General features: G+C 42.0%; 1 protein-coding gene across 7 annotated transcripts in view; it reads left to right on the forward strand.

Moving 5' to 3' along the window:
• The window catches only part of LOC115156990 (astrotactin-1), a 277551-nt gene that overhangs the window by 202916 nt on the left and 60136 nt on the right, over positions 1-14499 (forward strand). For 6 of the 7 annotated variants that reach the window (XM_029704808.1, XM_029704809.1, XM_029704811.1 and 3 more), the window contains 3 exons: positions 9251-9519; positions 10602-10735; positions 10872-11023. In XM_029704808.1, coding sequence (XP_029560668.1) covers positions 9251-9519; positions 10602-10735; positions 10872-11023 — 555 coding nt within the window. The remainder of the gene's footprint in view (positions 1-9250; positions 9520-10601; positions 10736-10871; positions 11024-14499) is intronic. The other variant, XM_029704810.1, reaches the window with a different exon arrangement.

The following is a 14499-nucleotide window of genomic DNA, read 5'->3' on the forward strand; positions in this document are numbered from 1 at the left end:
AGCAGGGACCGTGAGAGGCGGACCCTCTGCTGCTCTCTCCTTCCCTCCGCTGAGACTAATGCTGTGTTCAAAACAACTGGGAACTCGGAAGTCGGAAATCTCCGACTTCAGTGCATTCAAGACAACTGGGAACAAAAACAAAAAGAGATCTGACTGGGAATTTTTTTTTGAACGGTCATCCAAGTCGGAATTCCAAGTCGGAAACTCAGGCATCTTTCTAGAGCTCCGACTTTCAGACCTGAAGATCACTTGCGTAATGATTTGACCTCCATTTTTACCTAGTTCCCTGTTGTCTTGAAAGCACCATGACCATCAGATGCAGGTACCATCAGTGCTACACCACCAACTGACCTATTTTGTTATCAAAGCTCGAGTTTTGACATATAATATGATCTGAGAAGAACAGTACTGGCAGGACAGGCATATAGCCAATATGCTGTGATAATGTATTAGGCCTACTGCAAAAACCTAATTCCTACAAAACTGTTTTTACTAGGTTAATGTTAAAAAAATGAAGTCATGTTTTTTTAAATCCTGAGCGGGAGATCTCGGCTTGCTTTTTGACTGCGAAAGGGATGTTGACTCAGAAAAAGTTGGTGACCACTGAAATACACAAACACAAGACAAGAAATGCAGGAAACAGCAGTGAGTGTAGATAGTATGATTTCAGTAGGAGGATATGCAATGGATGACAATGTCAGAAAAGGATCAGGAAAAAGTTGATAAAAAGCCATGTTCAGCCAAAGCCTTGAATGCCCTGTGATATTGTTTTATCATAAATTTCAGTGTGATGAGCTTGATTAATCACAGATTTATCACCGCGTTGAAGTAAAAAAGATGATCATTTAAATGGCTTCGTGATTACTAGAACTCGTGGCCTCACCTATGGCTCTCTAAAATGAAAAGTTTCGGCAAACACTGTGATATATGGATTCTCTCCAGGACCAGAGTGATTGGAAGTTACATGAAGGGAGACAGGATTCAGGAAGATGGACATTTTTATGGACTTCACAGAGCCAGGGTCACAGGGATCAGTGCCCAATATGCTGATATCTCTGCTCCATAGAGCAGCATAATATAGCAGCCTCTCTAAACGGATGCCAGGTCGATGGAGGGCAAAGATGGGATAACCAGTCTGGAGATGTTTCCGAGATAGCTGCCTTTGCCCAGGCCAGTGAATTTCAAGCAGAAAGTGAGCAGGTACATCAGAAGAATCTCTGTGGTTTAATGTTCACTGCAGGAAGCTCTGGGAAACCTTTACCTTTTTTTGTATTACCCATAGTGGTAGAAAATGGAATGGTAAAACAGAACTCTCAGCAACCTAAAGACATCTCCATGTGCTCTGTAATTATTGATTACCCTTTTTACTGGCAGCTCTTGAAAGAACATAGCTGGGTTGAGTGGTCAACAAGATGTGTCTTATGCACTATCAGCAAATAAAACTCTGCACATAGTCGTGGCTGAGAAAACATTAGCCCTGATTGCCCTTGCAAGTCAACTCTGCCACATGTCAGAGCAGGAGTAGTTCATCCTTGTTTGTGATTCTCACTGACAAGTAATGATTTTACATAGTTTTCTTCACAGGCGTAATCACATTTGGATAGGTTTTAATTTGGGAGTGCCCATCTGCACCCTGACTAAGATACATGATTGGAAAAATAAAGTTGGCAACTTAACATATTCACATTCAGTAGGACTCACTAATGAACACTCATCTGAGCTCAGGGAGAAACTCCAAAAACTTTGTCTGTCAGGATTAGAGTTGCAAAATTCCAAGAACTTTCAATAAATTCCCTGGTTTTCCAGAAATCCCGGTTGGAGGTTTACTGAAATCAGGATTTCTGTAAAACAAGGGAATTTATTGAACGTTCCTGGAATTTTGAAAACCCTACTCAGTATATAGTAAATCATTCTCCAAAATGGAGGAAATGAGTTATGACACCAATGTTGAATCACTTTGTTGTTTTCTGCTGATACAGATTGATTGATGTCAGTTAGGTATAAAATGTCAGTGTGGCAATTGACCGTGATAAACAGTCCCTATATCTACTGATTAGTCTGTTCAATGTAAAGAGGCTAAGTGGTTGTAAATTTACACTGGGAACATCCTGCATGCCATACCATTACCTCTATTTGCACAACCACATCAGCAAAATTTGCAAGCAGGAAATTGAGGCCACCATCTTCTTTCTGATTTGATACTGTGTTGCTGTGCATTTGCGGGGCAAAACAAAAAAGAAACCAATCCAAGCATCACACAGTTCTTCTACCTAAATTACTTTTCCCCTCCCTGTCTCATTCACTCAACTGCGCACACAAGCTCCCGTTAGGCCTACAGAAACAAAAGCATATAAAAACAGATTTAACTGATGGGATACACGAGCTACATTCCTTGCCAGATGAGGACATTTTTATCAGGAATTGAAAATGGACCTGTTGATTGAAGTATGAAAAAAAGTGTTCCAACAACGAGCTGCAGTTTTGTAATAATTGTGTCCCGTCTCTTTTTTTACTTTGCAAACTGCTAGTGCCAAGAACAGCTCAAATGAGCAAAGCGAACCAACAGTCCATCATTTAAAATTTTCAAGAACTTTGAAAGTTTCTTCAAGTGCAATTGAAAAAACCATCAAGCGCTATGATGAAACTGGCTCTCATGAGGACCACCACAGGAAAGGAAGACCCAGAGTTACCTCTACTGCAGAGGATAAGTTCATTAGAGTTACCAGCCTCCGAAATTGCAGCCCAAATAAATGGTTCACGGAGTCCAAGTAACAGACACATCTCAACATCGACTGTTCAGAGGAGACTGCTTGAATGGTCGAATGGTCGAATGCCTTTATGGTCGAATTGCTGCAAAGAAAACACTACTAAATAATAATAAGAAGAAGAAGAGACTTATTTGGGCCAAGAAACACGAGCAATGGACAGTAGATTGTTGGAAACCTGTCCTTTGGTCTGATGAGTCCAAATGTGAGATTTTTGGTTCCAACCGCCGTGTCTTTGCGAGATGCAGAATAGTTGAACTCTGCATGTGTGGTTCCCACCGGGAAGCATGTAGGAGGAGGTGTGATGTTGTGTTTTTTTTTTGCTGGTGACACTGTCAGTGATTTATTTAGAATTCAAGCCACACTTAACCAGCATGGCTACCACAGCATTCTGCAGCAATACGTCATTCCATCTGGTTTGCGCATAGTGGAACTATAATTTGTTTTTCAACAGGACAGTGACCCAACACACCTCCAGGCTGTGTAAGGGCTACTTTACCAAGAAGGAGAGTGATGGAGTGTTGCATCAGATGACCTGGCCTCCACAATCACCCGTACTCAACCCAATTGAGATGGTTTGGGATGAGTTGGACCACAGAGTGAAGGAAAAGCTTCCAACAAGTGCTCAGCATATGTGGGAACTCCTTCAAGACTGTTGGAAAAGCATTCCAGGTGAAGCTGGTTGAGAGAATGCCAAGAGTGTGCAGAGCTGTCATCAAGGCAAAGGGTGGCTACTTGAAGAATCTAAAATCTAAAATATATTTGTATTTGTTTAACACTTCTTTGGTTACTACATGATTCCTTATGTGTTATTTCATAGTTTTGAAGTCTTCACTATTATCCTACTATGTAGAAAATAGTAAAAAAAAGAACAAGAAAAACACTTGAATTAGTAGGTGTGTCCAAACTTTGACTAGTACTGTATATGGGGCAATTTAGCAATTAGGATTTGTTATCTGTAATGGTTATGATCAATTAGGCATTGTTGCTCACTGTTGGCATAGGCTTATAGATAAATGCAAAACATTTAAATGTAGTGTAGTTCTTGTGTTGTAAAAATAGATTTCTTTACCATTCGAGTACTCGAGTAGTCAGATTTTCTTTGGGTATCGGCAAGAACTCGTACAGTTCAAATGCTAATTCCTAGTCTAGAGTACATTCTTCTCCAATGTTACAGAGGCCTGTGTGAATGAGGCTTTGTGATAGCAATTAAATCAGCTTTTACAGCTCGTTTGTCATGTCTTGGCACAGAAACAGAGCTGAAGTGGAACCTAAACCATCTGTACGTTTTGATAGGTCAGGTTCAGGGGGAAGACAGATGTGTGGCCTCCAGTTGGGTGGCGATGAGAGGAGGAGAGGTCTCTCTCTCTCTCTGTCTCTGTCTCTTTCTCTCCCTCTATTTCCACTGGACCAGTGACTGTTCATTTAGGATGCTATCAGTTCGCTGCTGATAGATATTAATTGACTTTTTTCCCCAATGCTCCCACTTGGCTTAACGAGCTGCTCAGATGTCAGATGGCAATTACAGGGATACTATTTTATCAGCTTAATTACTGATATTTCCTGCCTATTGATTCATCCTCCACAACGAGATTATTATACCGACCGCCTCAGCTGCTCTCTGTCTCTGTGGCCAAACTGAAACACTTAGGAATGTGACCCAAGACATATTTATAATCTCATAAAGCTTACACCAGGTACAATGTCTGTTGTACATAGAAGCTAAAGAGAGAGAGAGTGGATCTAGGCCGGCTAGCTATCACATAACAACACTTTACTGGAAACCGCCAAGGCGGGGGAGATAGAGGAGTAGAGAGCAGGGCTGACTGGGATGGGGTGGTGGTGGTGTGTGTTTGTGTCAAGCTTTGGTGAAGATTGAGGACGAGCTGTGCAGGTTGGTTGCTATGTCAACACAGGGTGACCTCAGTGCGCTTGACAGAATGGGGGCTTGAGAAAGGGACTTGATGTAGCAGTCATCGCTTGGCCCCTCTTACTCATTTTGGAGGTCAGACAGATGGGACCCTTGTGAGTTCCTTTTTATAATGAATATCTTCTCCCGCTTAGGATGGTGATGGCTTCCTCCTCCGAGTAACAGACAAGACCATCACAAAGACAATTTTGGGCTTCCGGACCATCAGCAAATATAAGCTACTATCTCTAAATCCAATCTGTACGCTTATAATTAATTTATCTTACTTTATGTCCACATTAGAACAAACGATAGGTTAACCCTTAGTCAAGTATGAGGAATTTGTACAGACAAGTTTAGTGTAGCCATCTTATTTAAATAAGATAATTCTTGTTAATATTATGAAGCTTGATTCAATATAAATACTCCTACATTTGCTGAAAACCCAACTTTTTAATGAACCATGAACCAACCTCTTTAATGGAAAGTGATCTAGACATTTCCACAATAAGAGCAAATTCCTCCCTGAACTTTACACAGTTCTCTCTGTCTAAGCCAGAGAAAAAAGGTTCAATAATTCAATATCACTTTTTCTCTGCTGCATGGGGAACATTTTCACAAAATATACTTTATCTCTGAGAAAGGCAGGTCAAGAATGTATTATTTTGTTAAAATTAGAAAATGAAAATATGTTTTGTGTCTCTGGGTTTCACTGCCCACTGCAACCTGCCTTTACATTGATCTGTTGTTGTACTCCCTCAGATACTGTTACCGTGCCAGTATATTGCTTTTATAGGTATATCTATTTGGTTGTTTTCCAGGGAGGATGCACAGTTTGGAATTCCATTGAATTGCTTTTTTCAGTTAATTAGTGGAAGTAGCTAAAACTTTAGGACGGCTGCACCCAGCCAGTACCCATGAAGGTCGCCGCGCCTGCCAAAAGTGTAAATTATACTGTGGGGTGAATGTTGCCGTGTAATCTGTCCATGAAAATAATGCCAGCTGCCAGCCTCGTGTGGACTGATAAGGCCTCCGACTGCACCTTGCTGGTGAGGAAAAAATAAAACACCACTGTTGAGATCTACAGCAGCTCCCAGGGATACTAACACCAAGTTGCAAACATTTAATTATACTGTACCGCTGTTGCTATGGGGCCGCCGCATCTTGATTCTCTCAGCTTGCTATGAAATGGATGCCTCTGGTATAGATTTAAGTCAGACAAGCCCTTAACATATAATATTATATTACAGTTAGTCAGAGCCAGTCAAATTGATCTTATCTGTATAAAACCCCCACTGCATCCTCAACCTTTATGGTCTTATGTTTCATGCTGCTTGAGGTACTTTTCTCCCCTGTGAACCTATAAAACACAGGGCCGGCCAAAATAAACCCAATGAATGGCAACATAAATCAGGTTCAGTTCCATGGTGAGAGTTCTTAGGATTCTGGATCTATGGTATCTGAATATCTTGGTAGTCAAATAGACTACTATCTGTATGGGTAATGCATTTACTGTACTTTCTATAGTGGCTCATACACTGCTATTTCTATAATCTCTAACAATGGTTATATAAAGTTTCAGGCCTTTGTTTGTAATGGGTTATAGAGGATGGGTTATAAAAGATGGAAAAATGCCCTAGCAAAGCTCTGCAATAGGAAGATACTATACCTTTGCCTGTTTTGCATTTTATAATACATTTCCCATTATAAAATCAAAAAACTGTCAGGTCCTCCTGCTGTGCACGTATCCTCTGACCATTTGTATAGCTGTGATGCGGCCCCAGTGTAATGTCTCACTTGGAGGCGAATCGTCAGTAAATTGCCTTCAATTCAGACCTTCGCAAACTCACAGACCTGCCTAACACACCAACGTATTGGGAGGTGTTGGTGGGATTTGAAGACAGACGCATTAGTCCCCTTCAAAGTCCATGAACAAGATATCACTAATGTGGTGCGTCCGTGGGCAGGCCCAATCAACGGTAAATAAACGCAGGCACTCTCACCTGCGCCGCACAGTGCCGTGGCTACAGCTTCTATTAAGGGCCAGAGAGGTCTGTCAGCTAAGCCCATTCCCAGCCAACCATCTTAAGTGCAGGGATAAATCGAACTTCAGAATGATTGAAAGGCTAGCTGGCCAAGTAGGCTGGAGTGAGTGAAGGCATAGGTTTACTATTAGCATGTAAATACTGTTTTACTAGCCCAGATGTCAGGCCATCCATATGGTTTATGTAGTCCCATTGAGAGCTTCAACCCTTCCATACCTGCTCGGTAGGCATTGACTGGTGGGGAAAAGGTATCCACCATCCACTGTATTAGCAATCAGGTTGAATATCACAGTGGATTACCACTCAGAGTGAGTGTCTGCTTTATTGCAATTTACTTAGCTGTGTATAGGTGTAGCAAAGTGTGCCACTGCGAATTATCTAGTACAAGCGACATCTGCCTGGGAAGATTTGCCTGTCACAGAGATTTGTTTAAGAGCTCCACTGTATTACGTTCCTGGCCGGGTTGCACTGTGCAGCAGTGTTGCTTTCTGGAGGCACCACATGGTTGACTGCATATAGTCAGATTTTAGTGATCTATTTCAAGCAGTATTAATATAACTCCCTTTGATATGATTTGTGTATGCTCTCTATTGCCTGGTAGCTCAACTGTATATTTTAATGTGGTGATGTATAAATCAGCTAGAAATCATAATAACAAGGTTTTTATTAGCATCCATCTCCACAAAATGTAAGAGGTTCTCCTATCAGTTCCTCCCTTAGTATGGTGTACAAAATAATCTGCAGTCATATGATCAATAGTTTTTTATATCGTGCAATGCTACTAGAAACACTATAGCATCACCTAGTGTTTATCAGAGGGCATTTCTCTACGTGGGAGGCAAAGTACTGTATCCCTGGAACACCAACTCTTCCGGGGTGATGACATATTCTGTGTTCTATATCGTGTCAAAGAATCTTCTAATCTTCACCTTCCCAACATCTGGTAATTGGTACCGATCTGACTGTCAGAAACAGGAAGCGTAAATTTAGATTCGAAGTGCTGAAGGTGGGCTGCAGATGACAAGATTTACCTCAGCTTTCTCATCCCGAGACCCTTTCCAAAGTGAATGGAATTGAATGGATGTTTTCTCCTTTCCTTGAAAGCGATTTGTCTTTTGCAGCATCATCTTGATATTCATTATGTTTGTCTCATAACTGTCTGGGTGATGAGGTAAAGCAATATGTCAAAGTAAATTGGTGTGTGTGTGTGCATGCGTACGTGACATATGTGTGTGTGCACGTAAGAGTGTCGCTGTGTGTTCATGTATTTCTTATTCTCCATCCTGAGGACAAAAGTCATCATTTATTTATCCAGAAAGATTCACTGAGTCGATTTCCCTACGCATCGCATTTTATCTCAGAGCCTAGAAGTCCAGGACATCCTCCGAACTCGGCCACCGTTAACGTCCTGCCTGCCTTGAAAATGTTCAGACGTGTCCTGAGTCTCACCAGCCATGTTTGACAAGGACAAAGTCCATGCTATGGCTCCAGGCACAGACCCTCACTTCCTACTTCTGTCTGATTAATCAAGCACTGTAAATGGCCAAATAGGGCCACCACACCACTGTACCCCTCAGGCCTGACCATGGTTGTGTCCCAAATGAGTTTTTTGACCGGAGCTCCCATAGGGCTCTGGTCAATAGAGCACTAAATAGGTAATAGGGTGCCATTTGGGACGATGACCATGTGGACGACCGTCAACCCACCAGAGGTCCAGCTTGTCACGACTTGATGAAGACTGACGTGCCCTGGTAGTTGATCATCAGCATTTACATACATGATATGAAAAGCTGTGCTTCATCACTCAAACTGCCACAGGCCCGGATCAAACGCCCATGACAAGCCCACCATTGCCATGCGTGTCACACTTTGAGGACAATGTGATATATGAATAACAATGTGCAAACCCCATATTTCTGATCATATCTAATGTGCCTTACTGTCCTCTTGTTTGATTGATGGCCATGTGCTTTTATTCATTCACATGCAATAAAGTGCAGTGTATACTGATTTAGTTTTATATCTCATTCTATGATAGGGACTACATTATGTGCTAGAGCAAAAGGTGACTGTCTGTTTCCCCCCCTCGCCCTGTTGGCTCATGAAGCCATGTTTAATTTCATCAAAACCAGCTCTCAGCAACTGGCTATTCCCTAGTTTGCTTTTGAGCTTTTAAATTGCCTGTGTATGGACACGACTCAGCAGAATGAAGGAATGGTAATCTGAACCCTTTTTAAGAGAAAACGTGCCAAAGCTTTGCATTTAATAACGCAAGAGATGTCTTTGAAGATGCCAGCACTGCCCTAAGTGCATATGAGAGGACAGCATAATAAATGGAACTAAATGCAGTGGCAGTTTTGAGGGAAATGCAATGCACATGTGGATATACCCAATATACTGCATATCACATTTAGTTTTTAAAACTAACACCAATAACTTCTCTATTTCAGGAAAAGATTACATGATTTCAAATGTTGTCAACAAATTATTATATCCAAATCCCACAGTAACTATAACTATGCCCTTTTCAGGGAATTCCCCATCAGAAGAGTCAGAGGAGCGCGACAAGGAGCCCCGGACACTGACCTACCCAGCGTACATCGCCAGCCTACTGGACTCTGGTGCCAAGCGCATGGCGGCGGGGGTTCGCATGGACTGCAGCAGCCAGGGCCAGTGCCCGTATTCCTGCCACCTCTGCCACATGAGCCCTGGGCCTGGGCGTCCAGCCGAGCCTGTACTGCTCCAGATCACTAAGGCCGCCCCGCTCTACGAGCTGGTCTCCAACAATCACACCTACCAGGTACAGAAAGCTTTCACTGAAAACCTTGGTTTACCCCCATTTTAGCGGTCACAGACACATTTTCAGTAGCGGATTCCTAAAAGCGTAAATAAAGTAGTGATACTTTAAGAGCAGTGTGCAAATTATTTCCATGCATAAAACCTTGTGCTTTTCCAATTTTGAATTCAGAGCATAAAAGAACATTCACCACCAATATTTAAATATAAATTCATACATTCAATCATGCAGCGAGAGAAGCCCTTGGTTTGGGTACCTGTAATGATGTACGCTGAGAGTCAGGAAGCAAGTTCAGGGAGTGAATACATTTCATTAATAAATTAACAAAACAAGAAAAACAAACAGTGCACTGACATGAAATAGCAACAATGACGACTGGGGAAGAAACCAAAAGGGAGTGACATGAAGGGCAGGTAATCAAGGAGGTGATCGACAGGATCCTGCACCTTAGCAGAGGTGACCGGTCCGCTCATGATCCCCGGGAACGTCATCTTGGTTGTCGTCCTGCGGCCAGAGCCGTGCATCGGGGAGAGAGTACTGTTACGTGTGCTCCCTCTCCAGCCTCTAGGTCACCAGGCTGCTCGTTATGGCGCACACCTGTCACCATAGTTACGCGCATCAGCTCATTATGACACTCACCTGGACTCCATCACTTCCTTGATTACCTTCCCTATATCTGTCACTCCCTTTGGTTCCTTCCTCAGGCGTCATTGTTTCTGTTTCAGTTTCCTTTCTGTGCATTGTTCGTGTTTCTTGTTTTGTATTATGTTAATACATTTTTTTAAATACTCACTCCCTGAACTTGCTTCCCGACTCTCAGCGCACATCGTTACCGTACCACAGCAAAACACATATGCGAGATGTTTGACAATAGAGGTCGCAAAAAGAGAAGCTGCTCTCCGACATAAAGATGTTGTGAAATTGTGTAGTGTATGCTGGACATAAGCCTACATCAATATGTCAGATGGCAAACGGTAAGCTAGAGGATGATTGCATGACCCCCTAGAGGGGCAGATCATATTGATGTCTAGACTCAGGCTGGGTGTTATTGACAGTGTTTGCTCCATCCTCCTGTCTCTTTGCAGGCACTGCAGGAGGCCATGATGAGCATGCTGTGGTGTTCTGGGAAAGGTGACGTAATCGATGACTGGTGCCGTTGTGACTCAAATGCATTCGGGACGGACGGACTGCCAACATGTGCCCCTCTCCCTCAACCTAGGTGAGTCACTCAAAACATTCTGTCTACTCGACTTGATAAACACAAATAAGATTGTATGTATTGATGTCTAAAGATGAGCTTGTCTTGTCATGATTTGTTGAGTTAGTTCGGTGTAACTCTCTTTATTGTCTCCCAGGCTCAGGTTGTCCCACTCCTATGAGCCCAGCAGTTCATTGGTCATCGTGGAATGGAATCACACTGAGCCACCAATCGGGGTGCGCATCGTGGATTACCTCATTAGCCAGGAGAAAGTGACAGAGAGGACAGACCACTCCAAAATGGAGACAGGTAAATACATCCCTTCTCTGTTTCAGTTTTGAGGAATAATGGTATTTACGTTCATTTCATACAGTATGTCCATGTATAAATACAAAAATAGCCGTGCATGGTTGCTATATGTTGAGGCAAGGTAAGGAAACCTCTAACTATATGTTACCACAGCAAAATTCCAGATTCTTAAATTAATGATTTACATTTGTTATTATTGTAGTTTTGCATATAACCACAAGATGGTGGTCAATGCTAACAATAGTGTGGTCTGCATTTTAGATTTCTAGAGTTAACAATTACTAAATATGCAAAGTAGTGGAGTGCATCACGCATGTTCTAGTGCTGAATCATCTTCATCTGTCACTTCATCACACAGAGAAAAATATATCAAATAATGAAATAAGATTTTAAGATAAAAATAGAATGGCAAAGCTGTAAAACATCCTAAATATAAACCATAAACTTTGTGAATATCATTGGTGTTTAATATGAGTGTTTCAGCATGAAATACCCTTTAAATATATGTATTTATTTACAAACTTTTATGTATTTTACTATGTCAATATGGATTTGGTGTGAATGTTTTGGCATCAAACGGGTTGCAGTTGTGAAAAAGTCAATAGTTGGAAGAGTTGCAGAGTTAATTGAAAATAATGGCATTGTTGATTAGGTGCTATTTTCTTTTGAACAATATGGTCTATCTACTAGAAACTCATGGAAAATATGGATACAGATATAATGAATTAATACTATGTACAGTTGAAGTCAGAAGTTTACATACTAAGTTGACTGTGCCTTTAAACAGCTTGGAAAATTCCAGGAAATTATGTCATGGCTTTAGAAACTTCTGATATGCTAATTTACATAATTTGAGTCAATTGGTGGTGTACCTGTGGATGTATTTCAAGGCCTACCTTCAAACTCGGTGCCTCTTTGCTTGACATCATGGGAAAATCAAAAGAAATCAGCCAAGACCTCAGAAAAAAATTGTAGACCACCACAAGTCTGGTTCATCCTTGGGAGCAATTTCCAAACGCCTGATGGTACCATGTTCATCTGTACAAACAATAGTACGCAAGTATAAACACCATGGGACAACGCACCCATCATACCGCTCAGGAAGGAGACACGTTCTGTCTCCTAGAGATTAACGTACTTTGGTGCGAAAAGTGCAAATCAATCCCAGAACAACAGCAAAGGACCTTGTGAAAATGCTGGAGGAAACAGGTACAAAAGTATCTATAGCCACAGTAAAACGAGTCCTATATCGACATAACCTGAAAGGCCGCTCAGCAAGGAAGAAGCCACTGCTCCAAAACCGCCATAAAAAAGCCAGACTACGGTTTGCAACTGCACATGGGGACAAAGATTGTACTTTTGGAGAAATGTCCTCTGGGAGATGAAACAAAAATAGAACTGTTTGGCCATAATGACCATCGTTATGTTTGGAGGAAAAAGGGGGATGCTTGCAAGCCGAGAACACCATCCCAACCGTGAAGCACGGGGGTGGCAGCATCATGTTGTGGGGGTGCTTTGCTGCAGGAGGGACTGGTGCACTTCACAAAATAGATGGAATCATGAGGCAGGAAAATTATGTGGATATATTGAAGCAACGTCTCAAGACATCAGTCAGGAAGTTAAAGCTTTGTCGCAAATGGGTCTTCCAAATGGACAATGACCCCAAGCATACTTCCAAAGTTGTGGAAAAATGGCTTAAGGACAACAAAGTCAATGTATTGGAGTGGCCATCACAAAGCCCTGACCTCAATCCTGTAGAAAATTTGTGGGCAGAACTGACAAAACGTGTGCGAACAAGGAGGCCTACAAACCCGACTCAGTTACACCAGCTCTGTCAGGAGGAATGGGCCAAAATGCACCCAACTTATTGTGGGAAGCTTGTGGAAGGCTAGCCAAAACGTTTGACCCAAGTTAAACAATTTAAAGGCAATGCTACCAAATACTAATTGAGCGTATGTAAACTTCTGACCCACTGGGAATGTGATGAAAGAAATAAAAGCTTAAATAAATAATTCTCTACTATTATTCTGACATTTCACTTTCTTAAAATAAAGTGGTGATCCTAACTGACCTAAGACAGGGAATTTTTACTAGGATTAAATGTCAGGAATTGTGAAAAACTGAGTTTAAATGTATTTGGCTGTATGTTAGCTTCCGACTTCAACTGTATATATGAATAAAAAGTTTTTTAAGTTATTGTAACAGCTTGTCTGTGGTGGAAAGAAGCGCAGGAAGCAGCGAACACGGTGTGGTACTTTTAATCAACCACAACGTACAAAATTAAAGGACTCCCAACAACAGGGAAAATTACAGCAAAACAAGCACAGTCGAACAAACTATAGTCGACACACAGAAAGACAATCCCGCACAATAGGAAGCGGGCCAGCTGAACTAAATAGCCCTCCTAATGACTAACTCAGGGCAGGTGAGAAAACATAAAAAAAGGGAAAAACAAAAAGGGAATCGGTGGCAGCTAATAGGCCGGTGACGACGACCGCCGAGCGCCACCCGAGCAGGAGGGGGCGCCACCGTCGGTAGGACTCGTGACAGTTATTCAAGTATGTATTACCAAAGCTATCATAGATTGCCATAGAAAAATGACTGAAGATTCCGGTATTTTTACAATCATAAGCAAGTCCCATTCCAGCAAACTCTGGATAAGTGCTTTTCTACGAAGGGATAAGTAGACTGCTTCCACACAGGTCCTATTGGCTTTTCTACTGTTTCAAGTTGCTGTAATTACCATCATGGACCGGTTGTTTTCACCAACAGTCTAGCTGGGGAGTCCTGTGCAGTCTCAACTTGTTTCCCGATCAGTGGCCCTTCAGCCCGCCCTGGATTCACTTATAGCATCCAATATTTAAGCTTGAAATATGTTGCTTTTCTGGCAAACATATGATGACAAAAAGTTATTGACCGATGATACTGATTAGGCTGACATACTGAAAATGACCCATAAAATACACATGGCTCAAAACTATAAGTGATTTTAAATCTTTATGGAATGATTAGTGGATTGATTGCTTCAAAGCACACACCTTGAATGTCAAATATAGGTGGTGGAATGGAGCTATGCAGACAGTAGGCTGCAGATCTTGGACCACCTAGGAGCAGAGGAAAGATATCTGGTCATCAAGATGGCGCCGATAGAGATGGCAGCTTCGCTTCTAGTCCTTAGGAAACTGTGCAGTATTTTTTTTAATGTATTATTTCTTATTTTGTTAGCCCAGAAAACTAAGTGTTATTACATACAACCGGGAAGAATTATTGGACATCAGAGAGATGTCAACTTACCAGCACAACCAGCAGTACGACCAGGAAAACGACTTTCCCAAAGCGGATCCTTTGTCTGCACCTCCAAGGGCATTTGAACTGATTCCAGAGGCTGACTGAAAACAACGCCGCCGGAGGAGAGGGTGACGGAGCGGTCTTCTAATGTGGCTTCGGATGCGCACACACCACCCACCGCTTCCGAG

Source organism: Salmo trutta, chromosome 21 (assembly GCF_901001165.1).
Source record: "Salmo trutta chromosome 21, fSalTru1.1, whole genome shotgun sequence".
In the NCBI taxonomy this organism is placed as follows: Eukaryota; Metazoa; Chordata; class Actinopteri; order Salmoniformes; family Salmonidae; genus Salmo; species Salmo trutta.